Consider the following 22,415-nt stretch of genomic DNA (forward strand, 5'->3'; position numbering starts at 1 on the left):
TGGTTCCTCCCAGGACCTCCATTTTAAGGAGGATGCCGGGCCCACCTCGTACTTCGTTCTTCTCCTGACTCTCCTCCCCTACTTTCCGTCTGTTACTGGTCGTCTGAAAATGAAGGACAAACGACAACACCAACAATGTCTTAGGGCTGGGTACTTTCATCTCCTCTTCACTCCCCTCCCTGGCCCCCCTCCCCCATTTCAGCTCCCTTTATGTGTTATCTTCCCCTATTAGAATGTATGCTCCTTGAGGGCAGAGACTTAAGCTGCTTTTTATATTCCCAGCCATTAGCACAGTGCATGGCACATAAGTGCTTAAGAAATGCTTGTTGACTTGTCTTGATCTATCTATATTTTCTATAGCTATATGTCTAGAATAGATCATGAGATTACTTGATGATAACTCTAGGGATTTCACATTTCTTTTCTTTTTTTCTTTTTATATTAATTTATTTTGATTTATCAATAATCACTTCCATATGCTTTTGAGTTGATTTCACATTTCTTAACAACATACTTAGAGTTGTATTTATTATGATATGTAAGATAAGCCCTAAAATATTTTCTATAATTGGCTAAATCATCTTTGAAAGGATATATACATACATATACACACATATAAATATATGTATGCATGTATATCTCCTTTCAAAGATACTTTCTTTCAGAGAGATTGCATTTTAAGGGTTTGATCTATACTTAGACTAAAATAGTGGAGAAAAATATTCTACCTTGACAGGAATAAAGCCCAACAGGTGGCCAACAATTTTTCCATCATGTTCACTAAGTTTTGGAAAGGTCGTCACCTCTGGTGAGAGGAAGCATCTCTCCCCAGAGAAATCACAGATTTTGGAAGTGATAGAGATACTTTAAAAATGAAATCCTTATTATGTAAATTGGAGCAAGTAAATTTTTGAGTGTCAGGTGTAATTTTAATAATGGGTAACCATTGAAAGCAATGGAAAAGTTTATAATTATCTCGTTATAATAAATCTTTCATGGTTTATCTTGCACACCATGACAAAAACACAGCTCGAAGCACTCTATAAGAAGTGGGAAAACCCCAGAGTTACCACTGAGCGCTCTGATGATCCAGACCAGATGCAGAGTATAGAGGAACATTCACAGACGCAGGTGGGCAACTGAGCTCTCCTAGGTAGGGCAGACTCACAGAGAAGAAAAGGGATGTGCTGACAGGGGGAGATGGCAGACTTGAATCTTAATGCAAGATTAAAAAAAACTAAATGGAAGAGACTTTTCTTATTCCTAGACCTCTTTCTCACATTAAACTCATTATATGTGGTCAGAGATTTAGAGCCAAAAGGGTTCACAGTGACCATCTATCTAGTCCTACCCTTTCATTTTACCAAAGAAGAAACTGAGACCCGAGGAAATGAAGTGACCTGCCTAAGGTCACAGAGATGGTAAACATCAGAGTTGGGATTCAAATTAGATCTTCAGACCCTAGATATCACAGATAAGTCAGTGGCAGAGTCCAAATGCAATATTACTAGAGACACCTTATGAGAATCAGTGATAGGTTGTTCAGGACTAGGAAGAACATTTTATTTTTAAATGTGGACCTACAGTCACAATCAATGCTTTCTTAATCATCATGAAACACTAGGCTTTAAAACCTTTAGATAATATCTAACCTTATTAGGATATTAGGAAAATAGCGTCCCCAAGTCTCGCCTGAAACTCCTTAGCTATTTATTTGAGTGTATTGTTTGTACTGAATAAAACAACCATACTGTATTTGTTGTTCAGTCATTTCAGGAGCGTCTGACTCTTTGGGACCCCTTTTAGAGATTTCTTGGCAAAGATGCTGGAGTGGTTTGCCATTTCCTTCTCCAGCTTGTTTTACAGAGGAGGAAATTGAAGTAGAGTTAAGTGACTTGCTCAGGGTCACCCAGCTAGCAAGTGTCTGAGGCCACATTTGAACTCAGGAAAATGAGTCTTCCTGACTCCAGGCCCTGACTCTACCCACTGGGCCACCTGGTTCCCATATCTGGGGCCTTCCTCTATGATACGGAGTAGACTGTACCTGGGATATGCCACAAGATGCTTTGTGCTCTAAGAGTCTACTCATTTGTTAGGTTAGGTGTCTATTGTGAGGCAGCGGAGGGACAGGTATGCTTTTGTAGCAGGTCCTGGACTGGTGGGAAATTTCTTCATCTATATAATCTGTGATAATCTCCGCATACTTATTTACTGAGGAGTTTCTTCTTGGGACCCTTCTGACCCATCACAGGGGGAGATAAGCTCAGAGACTAGGAAGGTTGCCATTCCAAGGGAGAGGAGATAGAGATTGTAAGTGTGATTTCACTGTATATTGAATACTCTGGTGAGGAAACTTCCCCTACCAATGTGTGATGGCACCTGTCCTGCAATTTATAATCTCAGAAAGTTTCCTACAGCCCTGAGAGGTTAGGGGCAGAGCAAAGTATGTGTCAGGAGTGGGCCAAGGCTAGCTATCTTTAAACTGGGCCACATTACTTATGTTTTCTAGGGCCATGCATTAAATCCTATATCCCTAAGAATGGAGAAGTAGTATGACAGAGTGGGTAGAGGACCAGTCTTTAAATCAGGACGGTCTGGATTCAAATCCTGCCTCAGGCAAGGCACACAACTAGCTCTGTGACTCTGGGTAGGTCACTTATTGTCTCGTAACTCTCTAAGGTCTATGTGGTTGATGTTTTGGTGAGTTGAGAGTTCCCTACACCGTAGGTCCAAACAAAAGAAAAGACAATACCCTAACTCCTCTCCCCCACAAATTCCTAAATAATAACTTTGTAAAAGTAAAATGTGTAAGTTCTTTAAGGTATGGAATTATTTTACCTTTGTATCTCTAGCACCTGTCAGAGTACCTTGTACATTACAGGTACTTAATATCTCTTAAATTGAACTGAGTTAAAAGGGCTTACTGCCACCTCTAAAAATGCCCACACCCAGCACCCTACCCACTTTCACTTTTGGAAGTGGAAGCCCTGAAATCCTACAGGGCCTACATGACCCATAGTTACACTCACGCCTCGGTCCCCCACTTCTTCCGAAGCTGCTGATGTGTAGGGCACAATGGAAAGGTGGAAACATAGTCAATTGAGTCTGCAGGAGGACATGGTCCAATGGAGGGTTCTTCTTGCAAAGCCCAGGGTGAAATACAGGCTCAGGCATTACCTTGAACTTTGTGTTCATGGTCATCCCGGAGGACAGCAATGGCAACAGAATGGTTGTTTTCCATCTCTAACAAGGTAGCCTCGTGGGTGGCTGAGATGTCTTCTACCTGGAAAAAAGAGCAGCAAGGACAAGGGTCAGGGAGCTTCAGAGAGCAGAGAATGGGCTTTCATCACTGTCACTGCCAGGTGAAACATCACAGACTCAGGGAGATAAGCAGTGGAGCCAGAGAACTCCCATCCCACTTCTGATACTGACAAGCCACCATGGCCTCGGCCAAGTTGCCTGGACTCCCGTGTTCCCAGTTTTCTCACCCATAAAATGAGTTGGACTAGAGGGTCTCTGGGGTCCCTTCTGGAGCTACATCTGGCATGCCAATCCAACATCCTCATTTTTACTATTTGGTCACAAATGGAACATCAATGATCAGTGGCTGAAGGCATCATGTATGAGTGTGTTAACACGGGGAGAATGGTCACCAACTGTCTTCTAGCGCAGCGAAGGACCAAACACACTGAAGGAAGAGGGATAGAATTGGTGCTGGTGTGGTAGTCCTAGAAGGAGGAATAAGTTGTCTATAAATATGACTTGCCGCTATCATTAGAGGAGGCAGCTACTTAGGTGGTACAGTGGGTAGAGTGTTGGACTGGAACTCAAGAAGATTTGAGTTCAAATCCAGCCTCAGTTACCTACTGGCCATGTGATCATGGGCACATTACTTAATCTTTGTCTGCCTCAGTTTCTTCATCTATAAAAAAATTGGGAAAATAATAGTATCTACCTCACAGGGCTCTTTGTGAGGATAAAATGATAAGAATAAATTATAAAGTGTTTTGCAAACCTTAAAGCATTTGCAAATGCTAGGTTATTATTATATAATTGCTTAGTCATTTATCCCAAAATGCCAGCGATAAGCAGGGGTCTTGTGGACATACGATGGTACATGAGCTAGCAGCAAAAAAGGGTCAGCCATCTCAGAGCAATGCTATCTGTGTTTTAGGTGTCTAGCCCTTGGAAAAGGTGTATGCATGATAATTCTGTCAATGACAGATGGGACCCCCAGTGCACAAAACAAGCGAAGACCTGTAATAGCTCACACGTGGCACAGATCATAGGATCCTACATCTGGAGCTTTCTGAAAGGGACCTCAGGGCATTTCATTTAGTCCAATCTTCTTTTCTTATAAACAAGAAAACTGAGGCCCAAGGGAGGCTTACTTACAGGTAGTGAGCATCAGTGATAGAATTTGAACCCAGATCTTCTAACTCCAGGGTGACTGTACTGTATGTGCCCCCAATAGTCTTTAATCCCTTCCACGATGTCATGTGCACTTGACCTCTCTTGATGTAATTAACCACATCACAGCCTCTTTATTTCACATACACCCTGCTGATTGAGAGGTATATGGGATATAGAAGTTACAATAGTTTATTGTTTTCCAACGACTAAATGAATGAGCAAGTCTGCCTGCTTACTTGTGTGTGAGGCCTTGGAATTTTTCATGCTTTTACTTGGACTGGTCTATTCATTCCCTCTCCTACTACTCTCATTCCCTTCTTGCTTGGGGCACTGATGGGGACCACCAAAATGACTAGTTTCCCACATTTTGTCTCTTTCCCTTCTAATCCATTCCGCACATAATGGCTGCCAGATTAATTATCCTAATTCATAGTCCTAAACACATCATTCACCCCTTGAAAATATCCTTTAAACAGCTCCCTCCTATTTAACAAATAAAGTCCTGACTCTGGCACTGGCAATGCAGTGTAGTGGGAAGAATTCTGGATTTGGAATCATGATCCGAGTTCAAATGCTGCCCCTGCCCTGCCATTTACTATCTGTGGGACCTTGGCAAAGCAACTTAAGCCTCTCTTGATCTCAGTTTATTTGTAAAATGAATGAATGGGACTAGATGATTCCTGAGGTCCTTTCTGGTTCTAAACTAGAGGCTTCAATAATGGGGATCCAACCTACCTTTCTAGCCAAAGGAACCCCCTTTGTAGATTTTATTTTCAAGACAAAGTGGACTGTTTATCTCTTCTTCACTTATCCTTTCCTTACTGCACATTTCACAACATTCCCCCAACACTCAATTTAAGTATCTTATTCCTACCTATCTTTCATGGACCAGCTCAAAAGATAGCTTCCACACGAAGCCTTCCTTGATTTCCCCCACTCCGTCCCAGCCAGAATCATTCTCCTTCCTTTCAAATTCCCAGGAACTCTGTACCTTTCTTGCACACCTGGTTTCTATTTTGTACTATAGGTATAGCAAGTATGCAGGTAAGCCCATCCATCCCTCGTCACTTGGGTTAAGCATTTCCCTCCACTCTCGTTCATGGGGGATTCCTAGAGTGTGTGTGCAAGAAAGGATCTGCTTCTGGATATAAGGGAACACATGGACTGTGGAGGAGAGATGACGGAGAGGACCTGGAGAGACAGCCCCAAAGAAGAGGGAATCACCTATTAGCCAGGGCCAGATAGGGCTACTCTAACAACAAAAGAGGGACGATGGGGAGGAGCCAAAGTTCCAACCTTGGCTTTGCTACTGTCATACCAGATTCATTAGCTTCCCCCCAGAGACTATAGATCCTGCTATTGTACCTTTGAGAGGCTCAAGAATCTGGAAGTGACAGTTTAACGGCTGTAGTGAGTTTGAATTGGCCTATGGGGCCATCCCCCATATGGAGCATGCTCAGAGCTGCCATTCATAGTTCCAGGATGAGCTGACTCAGCTAAGGGGCTTTCACTTTCAGATGAGGGAGCATCCCTTTAATTAGTGACTGTGCAGATGGAATGACTGATGGATGACTCAGTGGGCGGACACAAAAGGGATCAAATGCTCTACCCTCCTCAGCCTCCCCCTTTGCTTCTGGCTGCTGATTGTGCCATGAGCTACGTCCAGAGAAGGCGATGGGGAAGAAGGGTGGCTTGCTCTAGAGGTTACAGAGGCTAGAGACTAGTCTCCAACCTCCACGCAACCATGAGCACATGACATCTAAGGCAAATATCTTGCCTAAACAAACCTGATTCTGGGTTGGGGCTGTCTCTTTTGTTTATTTTATGTTAGTTATTTTCAGATTTATACTGAGATGGCTTGGAGGAAACATTGTGAGTTCTAGAGGTCTGGAGGTCTTGAGTGCCATCAGGTCCCAGCTGAATGTTAGCCCTGGGGGTTACTGTTATTACAGAGGATTTGTCAGCAAGAAAGGGACTGTCCCAAACCTGGACATTTTACCACCAGACATGTACTGTTAGTGATTTGGATAGTGCAAAGATGAAGCAAAATGTAAAACACCTAATCAGCAGTCCTGTAAGCTGCTTTATGTTCTGATGAGGTTTAATTATCAGCCTCTCGGCAGATGTAATAGGAGTTAAAAGTTGTTACTGAATCCTGTGTTAAGTTGTTCTATTAATGTATGCTGTGAGTCTTTCGTGCCTAGCTTTCTTTCTTTTGTGTGCAGGAATAAATTACCTACCTGCTCCAACTTGATTAATATGATACACTGTATACCTTTTTACTCCCTGTTCTTTGAGAAACCCTAGATGTAAGCCATAACCTAAACTTAAAGTAAATCTGTCTCAGGGGTGCCAGAACTAGAGTTTAACAAGCCAAAGAAAGTGAGAAAAGGAAACCAAAACCCTCTCATTAGAAGCAGGTGACCTAGGACTGAACCCAGTCCAAACTCTATGCTTTGGTACATGGTGTGGGCTCAGCATTCTATAAGGAATCATTTGTAAAGAGACTGTTATTCTTTCCTGATTGGAGATAAACTGAGGTACAGAGAAAAAGGATAAAAAGAACTTCTTTGTTTAGAGAACTGGTTTAACTTTTTCTTGCAAAGAGGAAAAGAATTCCTGAGAATTGACTAGAAAGATACTTGAATGGTGGGAATATTGTTACATAAGGGAGAAGTCAAGAATTGTAGTGATAGATGATGGAGACTTTGGCTCTGATCTTTCTCATAGCTTAAGTGATATAAATGATAATTTTTTGTTATTGGTTACAAAGTTAATAAATTATATGGCCAGTAACTTTTAATAATTTATAAAGCTTAAGAGATAGTGGTTTTGTTCAATAGAAGCATAAGCACCTGCTAAAATAAAATAAGCGATTTCTTTAATAGTAATTCAAAACTTGTAACTGAGTCATGAGTACAGCAGGGAACCCTGTGCAATAAGGGACCACTCAGATCTATTTTTTTTTTGCTGGTTCTATGAGTCATGATGACTATATACATCCTGAAGGAAGATGCAACGTATCGGGGGGGGGGGTATCTTTTTGTTCTGTTTTTGGTTTTAGGTCTGGAAATAGAACAGTTTTTCTTTTTTTTTTTTTTAGGCAATTGGGGTTTAAGTGACCTGCCCAGGGTCACACAGCTAGTAAGTGTCAAGTGTTTGGTCTGAGGCTGGATTTGAACTCATGTCCTCCTGACTTCAGGGCCAGTGCTCTATCCACTGTGCCACCTATTTGCCCTGAAGAGTTTTTCTGACAGCTAAAGGGCTCAGGCATGAATCCATTCTGTGTGTATATATGTGTGCTTTAATCTGTCCTATATCTTTTTTTTTTCTGAGGCAATTGGGGTTAAGTGAACTGCCCAGGTCACACAGCTAGTAAGTGTCAAGTGTTTGGTCTGAGACCGGATTTGAACTCAGGTCCTCCTGACTCCAGGCCGGTGCTCTATCCACTGCACCACCTAGCTGCCCCAATCTGTCCTATATCTTATGTTTCCAAGGTTTCCCTAGGGAGGTGCATGAGTCAGAGAGATTTGGTGAGAGACCCTCCTAAATTGTCCCCAGGTCTGTTGTGTCAGGGGTTAGGGCTTAACTAATAAAAGGTTATGTTATTATTTAGCTATGTGTGTTATCTTTGCTTTTTTGTTATAAGCTTAAGGGAAGTAACCATGCTTATGTCATATTCTCCATATTAGATCACAAGCTTCTTAAGGTCAGGAAGCATGTTCATTTCATATGATTAAAATGTGATTGTAATCATAAACTCCTTGAAGATAGAGAGGGAGGGAGAAAAAAGGAGAGAGAGGGGGTGAAAAAGGGAGAGAGAAAGAAAGAGAAAGGGAAAAGGGGGAGAGAGATGGGGGTAGAGAAAGGGAGGGAGAGGGAGAGAAGAGTAAGAGGGGAGAGGGTAGAGAGAAGGAAGGAGAAGGAGGGGGAGAGATAGAGAGAAAGATGGAGGGAGACAGAGAGAGACAGAGAGAAAAGAAAGGATGGTAAGAGGGAAAGGGAGGGGGAAGGGGAGAGGGAGAGAGGAAAAGGGAAAAGGAGAGAGGGAGAGGGAGAGAGAGAGAGGGAATTTATTAGGCACATTAGGCACATGTGCCAGGCAAGCACCATGGTGCTTTCCATTGTTAAGTATCCTTAGAACCTAGCAGAGTTCCTGGTATGCAGCAGACACTTAAATTGCCTGTTGAACAAATGAATGACCAAATAAATTAGATGAGGTCACCTAATCCTGAAGCTAAATTCTCTTTTCAGTAAAGAGCACATTATAGTGCAAAGAGAGTTGTGGGGTTAGAAAACCCAAGTTCAAGTCCGGGCTCTAATACTAGTCAATGTAACCCTTGGTAAGTCATAATCTCTGACCTTCAGTTTCTTCATCAATAAAATGGAAACTAGAAGATTTGTGTGACTTGCTCCAATGGGTTGTTGTTAGCAAAGTAGTCTGTAAAGCTGAAAGGACTATGTAAAGTTGAATTATTCTTGTTCCTCTTAAAATTCAGAAGATATTAGAGTTCTTCAATCTCAGGAACAATTCATACCATATCATCCAGGGCTCTGCATAGACTTTACAATCTCTTAAGGTTCCATTATTAAGGTAGAGCTATATGTATGCGTATATGTATTTATATAATGTATATATTCTCCACATATGTGGAATATATTAATCAACACATATGTGCATATACAGATATGTTCATATATACATGTATACATGTACATATATACGCATATTGAAGCAGAATGATTTTTCAGGGTACTATACTTTGTGTGGAGAATTTACCTGAATTCTCCTTTGCTAAATGACATGGGGCGGCTAGGTGGTACAGTGGGTGGAGTGCTGGGCCTGGAGTCAGGAAAACTCATCTTCCTGAGTTCAAATCTGGCCTCAGACACCTAGCTATGGACTCTGGGCATGTTACTTAACCCTGTGTGCCTCAGTTTCTGTATCTATAAAATGGCAAACTGCTCCAGCATCTCTGCCAAGGAAACCCCAAATGGGCTCAGAAGAGTCAGACACGACTGTAAACGACTGAAGAACAAAGGTGATGTGGACAAGAACCTCACCTGTCCAGGCAGGAGCGTTAACAGTCAAAGTCCACAACGTAGCATTGGTGCTGTTTACTGTAAACTGAGCTTTATAAATATGATGAGGATAGACACCTGCAATGATTCACTCCTGTTTACTAAGCATTCTTAATTAAGCAATCTTTTCTTTGAGGCTCAAAGCTATGAACATCTCTCTTTCTCTCTGCAGAAAGGCTGAGCATGTAGTATTTAATCATCCCAAGTCTTGTTTGAGGTTTTTTTTTTCCAGGATCACCATCTGAAAGCCACCTCAGACTAGCATAGAAATGAATCACTAGTAGAAAATGGAAATATGTTTTTCTCTTGCTCTTTTACTGATATCAGTTAATTTTGTAACCTACAACAGCCCACAAATTATTTGGAGGAAAACAGACCATGTAGTATAATGCAAAATCACTCAGCATTTCCCACTACAACATGCAGTTTCTTATATTATCTATATATTAAGCTGTGAGGAAGAAGGGATGAACGGAAAAGTTAAGCTATAGAAGGAAGAAAGGAAAGAAACAAGCGTTTGTTAAGCACCTCTACATGCCAAACACTGCTAAGAACTGAGGATATAATATAAGCAAAAAGATGGTCCCTTCCTTTACATGTTAATGGTAGAATACAACCCATAAAAGGGATCTGAAAAGTGGGGGTATAGTATGGGAAATAAATGTACCCAGTTGGGGCCATGGTTTTCAAGTTCAGAAGGCAGGAACAGGGCTGGGAGGAGAATGAAGGCCAGCCTGGGTCCCTTTACAAATGAGTGGCCCCAGGAAAAATTCACCAATGGGAGAAGGGCAGGGTTTTATAGAGGTTGAGAAAGCCACAGGGATGGTTAGGTGTTCCAGGGTGAGGAGGTCCCAGGGACAGAACCAGGATGAGATAGTGACAAGGCATCATTTTGAAAAATGACCCCACATTCCCTTGGTGGTCTATATCTACTGGTTGGTAATATTTATTAAGACTTGTTGGTTATACTCCTGATTTGCTGTGTGGTATGCCTTTGATTGCACGGTGATAGAATACCACTATGAAAATACTGAGTACGGTTTGATGGTCCCATATATCCACAAATACTCTGAGGAATTATTATTAATGAAATGTTGATTCACTGCAATGCTGCTGGGCTGTTTAACCAGAAAGATTACTAATTGTCTACTGTCTTGGCTGAATGTTTTTGACTGAAGCTAATGGGAGTACTTGAGCTAAAACTAGAGTATAAGTCTTATTACTGTTCAGCAATTTGGAAGTTCATAGACCTTTGGGGACATTAAAGAATCATTACCCACCAAGTTTCAGAGAGAAGATCAGTGTGCCAGACTCACTATACTATCCTTGACTTGCCTTATTGGGCCATCGCCCCTCTTTTGGGAGCATTTCTTAACAAAGTTAGAAAATGATCACTTTCCTTTCTAAATGTGTGTGTATGTGTGTGTGTGTGTGTGTGTGTGTGTGTGTGTGCATGTGACAGAGAGGTAGAGAGAAAAAGAGAGGGAGGGAGGGAGAGAGAAAGAGAAAAGGAGGGAGAGAGAGAGAAACTAATACAAAGGCCAGTAGATAACGAAGACCCAGGTCTTATAACCTCAGTCCGTCTTGAAAAGAGAGTAAGACAAATAAGCATTCTGTGCTAATGTCATTAATTGGTTACACAAAAGCATACCATGAAGTGAAATAATGTTACCAGGGTAATTTTCCCTACAGCAACAATGCTATATGTATTAGTAATGTAATGGGGAAACAGAAGGGCAATATTGCAAAATCGTCTGTATTATAACAAAATGGAGAAGGGACAAAATGTTATATAAAATCTCCTCCTCACAAATGTCTAAGGTCAGGAGTGCAATTATTATCTCCATTTGATAGACGAGGGAAAGTGAGGCCCAGAGAAGTTGCGACTTGCCTAAAACCATGTAGTTACTAAGGAAATCTTAGAAACAGCTGGAATCAAACTAGGTCTTTAGATTCCAAGTTCAGGGCTCAAGAGCTATATCGTTGAGTTTGTTGTTGTTGTTGTTTGTCCTTCATTCTTGAAGAGGACCATGACATCAGGGAGGTGATGCCATGACACCCAAGTGAACTGGATTTAAGTGACGCAGGGTTGTGCAAAGTCACCAGCCTCACCTTCTCCTCTGGAGTCATCTGGGTCCAATGGCAAGATACAGATCAGGAGGACTGGAGATGATCCCAGTGCAGTGGGAGACCTTGGCCTTTTCAAGGTAAGGTCTTTAACAGGTGTCAGTTTGACTGAGGCAAGGCCCATTTGGTGATTAAGGCTTAATTCATACATCACAAACACAAGCTTATCTTATGAACCTCAGATCACAAAACAAAAATCAGATGCTAATCACTCTTACCTATTACCAGTCTATGGCAGAGCTGGCTGGCTGCATACCCCTTTTTTTACTTTTAGTCTCCTAGGGGCCCACTGAGTAATTGCTCCTGATGGCACTCATAAACTAGAGCTGGCTGCTAATAGTCTCTCTTTTGGCTTAAAGAGGTGAGAACATGTCTTTACTGTCATGACGAGTATCCTATTTAATAAGGGATGGGACGTATCCTTATTTTAGAGAACAAACCAGCTACTTCCAATGATGCCATTCTGCTCCCACAGCTGTCTGAGGCTCAGGTGTGCTGAATTATAGGACAGCGTAACAACAGGGCGGCAGTCCCTAGATGTAAGTCTTAATTTCATTAAGCCCTTTGCAGAATTATCTCATGTCCGTTATCAGAAGCTCTGGCTAATTCATTTAGAGAAAATTTACGTTTAGCATGAAGAAATGGGGGCTTACACTGTCACTGCTTAACTTGTGAAAGGAATCCAAATCAGATTAAATTCTCATTTCTCAAGTCAGAGAAAACTGCCTGTATCAGATGAAACAAGTGGTGGGGAGGCAAATTCATAGAAATGGCTCACACGCTCTCCTGCAACATCTTCCTAAGTCTCCTTCCTAGACACACAGGTAGATTTTTTCCCCTTGTTTTTCTGCCCCTGCCATAACAACCAGACTACTGTTCCCAAGGATGCATCAGTTCTATCAAGAACGTTTCATTATACAGTAGCACACCTTGGTGTCGTGTCATGCCTGCCCCACCACAGCCTAGAAAACACATACCTTAGAATCCCATTGCTTTCTTATTCCCAGTTTAAAGGAGTGGATCTCTGTGGATGGCATGGCTTCACTTGCCATGTACTGGTGACCTCCTAGATTTCATTCTCTCTGATGACAGTGGAAGTCTGGTTCCTTCTACATACATCTCCTACATGAGGTATGTCCTGGTCTCCCAACTGCTACATACCTCCCCTCTGAAATTACCTTATGTTTACTTCATAGATGTTTTGCATACATTTATTTGTGTTGATGTTGTTTCTCCCAATAGACGTTGTTTCATTTTTGTCTTTGTAACCTTACCATCTAGCGTGGGTTCTATTACCCAGTAGCAGCATAATAAATATTTGTTGATTGACTGATTGTTTTGTCAATGCAACATGACTGGAGACACCGACACCGCGTAACACAATGGAGAGTATCCTTTATCCATTCAAAGCCAATCTTGTCAGTTAGGCAGAGAGGGCCTCTGTCCAGCTTGAGAGACTCATTCTCTTAGAAGTGGCTACATGCTAAGATCTGGTGTGCAAAGGAAACAATTAGGAACCCCAGGAAAACAGTAGTATAATGGCTACCCAACTACTTGACCTTCATTGAGCAGTGCCAAAAATGCCAGTGAAGTTGGACATAGCAGTCAGTCAATAAGCATTTATTAGGTGCCTGGTAGGTGCCAGGTACTGCGCTAAGCACTGGGATATAAAAAGAGCCAAAAGACAGTCCCTACCCTCAAGGAACTCATAATCTAATGGGGAAGACAATAAGAAAAAATGAGTAAAGGGAGAAAGAACAAACAAGCTTTACGCAGGATAAACAGAAAATAAGAGAAAGAAGGCACTGGGATTAAGAGGATCTGGTAGAGTCTTCCTATAGAAGGTTGAATTTGAGTTGGAAACAGAGGCATGGGATGACTTCTCAGTGCCTAGTGATACAGTGTTAGGCTCTGGGGTGTAGGTAGGCCCTAACTGCACATACTACCAAAGGGGCTATGATGATAGATCTAGGTTAGGGATGCAGGGCCTTTAAAAAAGGAAAACACTAAAAGATTCTTTTAGAAGAGTATAGGATCAGACATTTCCAACCTGTGACAGATAGACAGGTCTTTCTTAGCACTGAATGCTGGGCTTTCAGTGGGCTGGCTTACTAAGACCTAGTGAATGCCCAAAGGCTGCCCCAGGGAAAGGTGAGCAATGAGGAGTGTCATAGAAGGATAGCCTAATAAATGTGAGATAATGAGACAAAATGTGAAAAGTTTACTCTTTTGTATTTGAAAATGTGTTTTAAATAGCTCAAAAAAGGGTGTTTGTGCTAAGGAGTAGTTTTAGAGGATGTGAGAGCTGACTTGTATAAACACATATAATAACCACTGCTTTGTTGCAAAGTATCACAGATTCAAACTCACTTAAAGAGCCCAGCAGCAGAGGCTCTCCTCAGAGAGTCTCCCTTCCAGGCTTCCTCCAAGACTGAGGAGATGAAATGTCCCCCTTCTTGATAGATTCCATCTATTACCCTGACCTTGGAGAGAGAGAGGCTTTTTCTCCTTTAAATATAGCTCAATTTACACTAATTTTATAAAAGGTTAATAGACTGGCAAAGTCAGAAAGTAAGGCACTTGGAGTTATCTTGTGGGCAAAATCTTCTACTAAAGCTGGGGGTCACCCTAACTTAATTAAAATATTTCTAATTAAAGAAAATACTCAGCTTTAGAAAATACCACCTGAAACAACACAAGCAGACTTCCATTGCCCATCACTGGAAGAGAAAGTGAATAGAAAAGACCGACTAATTAGCTCTTGAAACTTCCTGAAGAATAGCAATGCCATTATTTATGAAGTCAATACCAACAATTCTTTATCATCTGTGATACGACAGGGGTCACATGGCAACTTGGGCATCATAGCATGGATTACTGAAATCCAAAGTTTCACTCCAGCCATTCATTCCAATCTTTTCCTATCAGACCTTTTAGCAGACGTGGTAAGAAGAGAAGGGGAAGAGAAATAAGCCTTTATATAGGACCTACTGTGTGCCAGGCACCATGCTAAGTGCTTTTTCATGTATCTCATTTGATTCTCACAACAACCCTAGGAGATAGGTGCTATTATTATCCTCATTTTACAACTGAGGAAACTGAGGCAAACTGAGGTTAAGTGACTTGCTCAGGTCACACAACTAGTAAGTGTCTGAGGCTGGATTTGAATTCAGGTCTTCCTAACTCTAAGCCCAGTGCCCTATCCACCATGACACCTAACTGCTAATTGTTAATGTATACATAAGTAAAAAAATCACACAAATAGGAAATCTGACTGATTTGAGTTTCATCATCTTTTTCCTTTCCCACTCATGCTCTTGCTGGAAGTTCTGAGGGGCAGTGATATGGTTAATAATTCAGTCAGCAAGAAAAGAATTGAGGGGCCTAGTAAATCCATATAAATTAGATAACCACCCCTGAAGATCAGTCATTGGCTGAATGACAAGTAGATGCTATAACCTTAAAGTCAACTGTCAGTGATCTTTGAAAGATCACGGAAAATGAGAGAGGTGCCATAGGACTAAAGAAAGGCAAATGTCATGATTTTCAAAAAAAAAAAAAAAAAGGTAAAGAGAATGGAATCTTCAGTAAGAATGAGTTCAATTTTGGGCAAAATTCTAGAACACATTAAAGGGATGGTTAGTGAACATCTTGAAAAGGAAGCAGGGGTCACAAGGAACCAATAGACCTTTACAAAAAAAATAAGTCCTAATAGATTAATTTCATTTTCTTTTTTGACAGAATTGAGAGAATGGTCGATCAGAGGAATGTTATAGATATCATTTAATTAGATGATCATTTAGCAAAGCATTTGAAAAAGTCGTGTTATTCTTAGGGACCAGATGGGGAAAGGAAGTAAACGAGCATTTATTAAGTGCTTACTATTTGCCACTTTACACATTTTATATGGCGAGAGGAGGGATAGATGACAGTACAATTAGATGGATTTCTAACTGAATGAATGACCAGACCCAAAGAATAGTCATTAATGGTTTCATGTCATCTTGAATGGAGGTTTAGAGTTTAGAGGGAATCTGTGCTTGGCCTTGTGCAGTTTAACAATTTTATCTTTGATAAATAGATGGGTGGCGTGTTTATCACATTCACAGATGATACAAATCAAGGAAGAATAGCTAACATGTGGGGTGAGGGAATCAGGCTATAAAAAGATCTTGATAAGCTAAAATGCTGGACCAAATGGGATAAGATGAAATGTGATAGTAATCATTATAAAGGCTGTAGGGGTTAAAAATATCACCTTACAAATACAAAATGGGGAAGGTATGGGAAGACCGAATGTCATTTGAAAAAAATTTGGGGTTTAGTGAATTATAATATTGGCACTTCTGTATTAAAGAAGGGCAAATGTCCTTTATCTTATAAAGAAGCAAAAAGAAGGGAAGAAAGCAAAGAGAGCTGGGCTTGGAGTCAAGAACCCTTGAGTTCTGGTCCTGCCTCTTATGCTTACTAGTTGTGTGGCCAAAACCCTCTGAACCTCAGTTCCTCATCTGTAAAATGGGGATAACACTACATGAAATATCTACTTCATAGTGTTGTACTGAGAATCAAATGAGACCACATCTGTGAAACTGCCTTAGAAACCTTAAAACATTATATAAATTTCAGCTATTATTAAATGAGTCAGCATGGCATAACATGGCAGCCAAAAAGCTGGCAAGATCTTAGGCTGCATTAAAGCAAGCAAAGTTTCCAGGATTAGGGATGTGATCAATCCCATAGTGCTCCGGTCCAGACTGAGCACATTTGAGGCAACCTATTCAGTTCTGGGCATCATGTTTTAAGAAGGGCATTGATAAACTAGAGAGAGTTCAGAATAGGGTGATCTGGAGAGTGAAGTGAAGATTTAGAAGAAATATGAGAGCTGTTTTCAAACATTCAAAGGGCTGTCCTCTGGAAGAGGGATGACACTTGTTCTGCTTGGCCCCAGGGGGTATAAATTGGCACAAAGGATACAAGTAATAATTCCTGTGTGACCTTAGGTAAGTTGCTTAAGTCTCTGGGACTCTAAGGTCCCTTCTAGCTCTAAGGTCATCTATGATTGTAAAGGTCAGTGAGGTTGCAGATCAAGCAAAGGCCATCTGATTTGGTAAATAAGAGGTTATTGGTGAGTGTGTAGAGAGCAATGTCAATAGAACATGACCATTTAGTATATTTTTCTTTTAGACCTGTCTTCTGTTTCTGGAAATGGGAATCAGTGGAAGAATTAATTACCTTGTTGAATTTATTCTGTTCTGCAAATGGAAATAAATAAATAATAATTAGCATTTACATAACATTTGAAGGTTTGAAAAGAGCTTTATAAATATCTAACTTGATCCTCACAACAACTTTGGGAGGTAGGTGCTATTATTCCCATTTTATAGATGAGAGAACTGAGGAAGACTGAGGTAAAGTGACTCTCTCAGGGTCACACAGCTAGTAAGTAGCTGAGGCAGGATTTGATTTCAAGTCTTCCTGATTCCAGGACTAGTACTCCATCCACTGTGCCACTTTAGGTGCTGGCTGCTAATGCATATTCAGTAAAAATCACACAAATTTGGACAAATTGAGAAGATGGCCAATCTGAATTAGTTAGAATTATGACATATACAGAATTTCTTAGATCTATTATGTTTTAACAGGTTCAAGTACACAGAAACCATTGCCTGTTAGAGATTCTGGCTCAGCAAAGAGATAAGAAAGATGATATGAACATGAACACATCAAAGATACTAGCCTAAACACTGCTGGTTCATAATTTTGCTTAGAAATGGTTTTCATAATGCAAAAGTTACAATATTATCCAAATTACAACAACCACAGACTATAGATTCAAGATGCAGAGAAATAAATTTCAGCTTGCTCAAAGGAAAAGCTAAATGATGTTTGGAGTTATTCCAAAGTGGGATGAGTTTCTTCAGCAGGCATTGGCTTTCCCCTTACTAGAAAAGACTGGATGACCATTTGTTGGGTAGCCAACATTCTTGGCTAGGTGTGGGTTGGAACAGATGGATCCTGAGGTCCCTTCCAACGCTGAAATTCTGTGATTCTATGATCCACAAAGCGTATGTATATAGAACAGACAAAGAATAGTCCCAAGGAAATATATAAATATACAAGCTATATACCTGGTACCACATGCCTCCTTGCATACAGCCAGCAGATTGCTGATCATAAGAATCTGTCATATATGACTCAAGATAAACTGAATTTTAAAAAGATGTAAATACTCCAATTTTCTTCTGGATTTTGAGTGTATCAGTCTAGACGTTCTTTCCAATGAGTAATCACAACCCACCCACACTTTTTCATCCTGTATGATTTAATTCATGTCCTCTCATCAGAAAGCCAATAAGATTAATTCCCATTTAAATTAAAAACAAAAAACAAAAGCCACATAGGAAATAAGTGGGAGAGCCAGAACTCAAACCTAGGTCTTCTGACTTCAAAACCATCTATTGCTGACCAACCCCTCCTTGATACTCTTTCCTTCCTTGGTTTTGATGATACAGTACTTCCCTAATTCTCTGACTTGCTCTGCTCCCTCTCAGACTCTTCTGTTGGTTTCTCTTCCTTTTCCTGACTGCTACATCTGGATGTCCCCTAAAGCTGTCTCAGAACACTCTTTTTTTTTTTTTTAAGCAACATTGGTCCCTTTATCTCTCTAATAATAACATAAAGTGACCTCCATTTCCTTTGCGCCCTCCTGGAATCCAACACAGTGTCTCTATGAAATGGCAAGGCTCTTAATAAATACTAGCTCATTCAATGAACAAATGCATGAGGCCTTGTTAAGGCTATGTTTTTGCTGCTGTTTAGTCATTTTCAGTTGTATCCAAGTCTTCGTGACCCCATTATTTTCTTGGCAAATATACTGGAGTGGTTTGCCATTTCCTTCTCCCCATCATTTTACAGATGAAGAAACTGAGGCAAATGGGGTTAAGTGACTTGCCCAGGGTCACACAGCTAGCAAGTGTCTGAGACCACATTTGAACTCAGGACGATTCATCTTTCTGACTCCAGTCCCTCCTATTTACACCTTGTCAACAACTCAAGGGAGAGTCTCTCACTGTTTCAAAGTGCTGACCTGCTCCTGGTGCCGACACTTGAGCCTCGTTAGCTGCATCCGGTGTTCCTCCTGTAAGCATTTCACTTCTCCCACATAGTGTTGCTGCAACCTTTCCTCCAAGTCCTGGAGTTCAGCCTGCTGCTGCCAACGGAGTCTCTTCACCTCATCCTCAAACCTTCTCTCCAGATCCTCTTTCTCTTTTTGTAATTTCTCACATTTTGCTGTATTAAAGGCTGTGGGGAAAGGACAACAGAATTTTTTTTGAATGAGAATAGAAAACTGTGAAATAGCTTTGTCCCAGCTGCATTTCCAGGATAAGTGAGACCATCATCATAGAGAGAGAGAGAGAGAGAGAGCATTACATACATATAAAATATACATACATACATATATACATACATACACATACATCCATATATATTATATATAGATATAAAAAGGAGATTTAGCTGGTCAGGTGAAGATGCCCAAAGAGGAAGATTTTGCCTGAAGGAAGAAAGCTCTCCTCAATCCCTCCTCACTTAAAAAGCCAAATGAAAAATGTTTCTCAGAAATGAATTCCAGAGTCCTTTTCAGGCAGCTAGGACCCAAGATGAATGAAGCAATCAATCAACAAATATTTATTAAGTGCCTACCATGTGCTAGGCATCTGTGCCAGGCACCAGGGCTACTAAGACAAAAATGATAATTCTGCCCTCAAGGAGTCAACATTTTATTGACATTTTCCTCCTTGCAACAGTTTCTCTCCCTATATTTTTCCTAGGGGATGCAGGATTGCTGGAGGTCCATTCCCTAATTCATGCTAAGTAAAATTTTTTTTAAATGAGGTGGAATAATGATCATAGAATCAAAGAATATACTAATTATCAATACCTTCTGTACTTCTGCCACCTTCTCTCTCGTCCCTAGCTTGCTATATTTTTGTTTCTTATTTCCCTGAAGTCTGGGGAAATAATTGAACCATTTCATCTTAAAAGTCTCTTACTTTAAGACCTGTTAGGATATAATGGTGAAAACAAGAACATGAACAAAGCACTTTACTTTGCATTCTGGTTATTATTATTTTTGACAAGACCTGGGATTCATCAGCGTAGAGAACTCCTAGTGAGCAGCATCCACTACCAGTGTAGATTGCCACCCCCTCTGCACCTTCCAATCCCAGTTGTCTGGGGGCATTGAGAGATGAAATGATTTGCCCTGGGGGACACGGCCCGTAGTTGTTGAGGGCAGAACTTGGGCCTGGGTCTTCCTGACAATGAAGCCTACTCTCCAACCACCATGCCACTCTGCCTCTTACTATAGCTCACATTTACATGGCCTTTGTGGCTTGCCAGGTGCCTTCCCCACCACAACGTTGTTGTTTATACCAGAGGTATCATACATGTAGCCCCAAGGTTGCATGGGGCCCACGAAACTCCCAAATGCACCAAACCAGATTAAAATGTAATTGGGAAATATTTTATAAAATAAAGAAAATAATTAAACAGGGGTAACGTTAATGTGTGGTTTTCTAAGTCAATATGCAGCTCACAGAGATCCTCATGTACCATTTAGTGGCCCCCATTTCTATTTTGGTTGATAGCACTGGTTTATACCACTTGGATTTTGGAGTGTTAACTACCCAAAGCATGTAGGCACAGAAGTACATCTGTGAATTCCTCTGTGTGTATACTTCAAGGATCTGCAGAGCACAGCACTGATGTCAGATTGCCAGCCCTGCATGCCTCAGCAGAGAGATTTGATGAGTAATTGTGACCAAAAAGTATCAATGCCTGACGGCCCGCTCTCTGGTGATAAGCCCTTCACGACTTAGCTAGGTTGGCCCTCGGATGGCATGCAGTCAGTTCATCGTTGGGCCTTTCCAGCTTGCTAAGGTAGTGTTCTGCTGCCAGGATAACCTTCTGTGGCACCTACTTCTACAGTACAGTCAATAAATTGAAGCATCTACTATGTACAAGGCACTATTTCTACATGCCAGGGGTACAAAGATTAAAATGAAACCATCCATCTCTGCCTCACAGGATCACAGGATCTGAGAGCTAGAAGCAACCACAGTGACCCTGAAGTCTAGCATAGAAGAGACGCCTATTATTATATACCTGGCTGTTTTCATCTATCCCTCATTAGAAGGTCTCTGATGAGAGAGAACCCACTCCCTCTCCAAGGCAACTTTTCGAAATCTCTAATGGTTAGAAAGATTTCCTGACATCAACCCTAAATTTTCCTTTTTGTACATTCTATCCATTGGTTATGGTTTTGCCTTCTGGGGTCAAACAAAACAGGAGAGAGAATTCCCTCAAGTATCTTATCTACTATTAGAAAAAGGCAATGGAGTAAGATTTTAATGGAGGATGTATCTCTCTATCTATTTTATGTTAGATAGTCTATCTTTGATGGCTAGATATTTGCATGTGGCCCATGAGGCTAGAAGAACAGCATGGGAGTCTAAGCCATGATATGACGCAGGACAAGACCTGGACTATTACTGTGAGTTATATGTATAGAGCAATTCCACTGGGGAGAGGATAGCCCATTGAGATACCCCCAAGTCCGTTTCCCTTTTGAGATGAGTCCATGAGATCAGAGAAGTGACCCAAGGCTGGATGCCTTTATGAGCAAATGGATTAGATTTACCAGACTACTAGGAGAGGGAGGGGTTGCCCTTCTGGCTAGCACACAAGTTTGTTTCCCTTCTAAGGCCAGTCTAAATCATGAAGTGCTGCTATGAAACTGGAGGGCTAGAGGGACTTGGGGAAAGTGTGAGATTCACTGGAGAAGGAGGTGAACAGCATTCACGGCTTGTGGGCTCCTGTGATTCTCCTCCTACATTTCCAATTGCTGTTATATATTAAAAAAGTGATGATTATCTTTCATTTGAGATGAGTTTGTGATGGGGTCACAGCCTACCAGACTGCAGAAGAGACTGGGTAATAAAAGCAATGTGGGGACAAAGGCTAGGGTCAGAGAAGGTATTCCTATAAAGATGTCCCCAAAGAAATAAATACTCTCTTGCCTCCAGTAAACTTTAAAAAATTCATCTACTGGGACATTTCTCCTACAGAGATTAATGAACATTAATTTAAGAGCATCAGGCAACAGGATTTTTACTTCTTTTTTATTCAGGTGAAAAATGGCTAGTGCTATTCCAGGTAAGTGTAAATTCTAGCAATAAAAATCATTCCCATAAGAAGCCAGGGAACTCTACGGGTTAGAGTAGATTTGGAGTGGGTAAGAGTATATAACTTTTGCCACACACACAATAACAGCTGGAAAAGCAAGAGTGGAATCAGGGTCTAAGTAGGGGTTCTCATCCAATATCAGACCAGGAAGGAATCTCAGCAATCACCTAGTCTAACCCCTTTATTAGAGTAGATAGCCAGAGAGGTTAATACCACACTGCCAGCTAGTTTTAAATAATGTGAGCCCATAACAAATAATGCATATACACTTAAAGAAGATATCAAAAGATATGGCTATTAAAGCTATGAAAAAAAATATATATATAATGTGAAAAAATGCTCTAAATCACTATTGATTAGAGAAATGCAAATCAAAACAACTCTGCGGGACCACCTCACACCTACCAGATCGGCCATTATGACAAAACAGGAAAATAATAAATGTTGGAGAAGATGTGGGAAAACTGGAACACCAATGTGGTGCTGGTGGAGTTGTGAACTGATCCAACCATTCTGGAGAGCAATTTGGAACTATGCCCAAAGGG

General features: G+C 40.9%; 1 protein-coding gene across 1 annotated transcript in view; it reads right to left on the reverse strand.

The window, feature by feature from the left end:
• The window catches only part of MTUS2 (microtubule associated scaffold protein 2), a 466,747-nt gene that overhangs the window by 31,427 nt on the left and 412,905 nt on the right, over positions 1-22,415 (reverse strand). The window contains exons 8-9 of the mRNA XM_027835276.1: positions 18,710-18,924; positions 3,178-3,283 (exon numbers count right to left, since the gene is read on the reverse strand). Of these exons, the coding sequence (XP_027691077.1) occupies positions 3,178-3,283; positions 18,710-18,924 (321 nt within the window). The remainder of the gene's footprint in view (positions 1-3,177; positions 3,284-18,709; positions 18,925-22,415) is intronic.

Source organism: Vombatus ursinus, unplaced genomic scaffold, assembly GCF_900497805.2.
Source record: "Vombatus ursinus unplaced genomic scaffold, bare-nosed wombat genome assembly UNPS02014813.1, whole genome shotgun sequence".
In the NCBI taxonomy this organism is placed as follows: Eukaryota; Metazoa; Chordata; class Mammalia; order Diprotodontia; family Vombatidae; genus Vombatus; species Vombatus ursinus.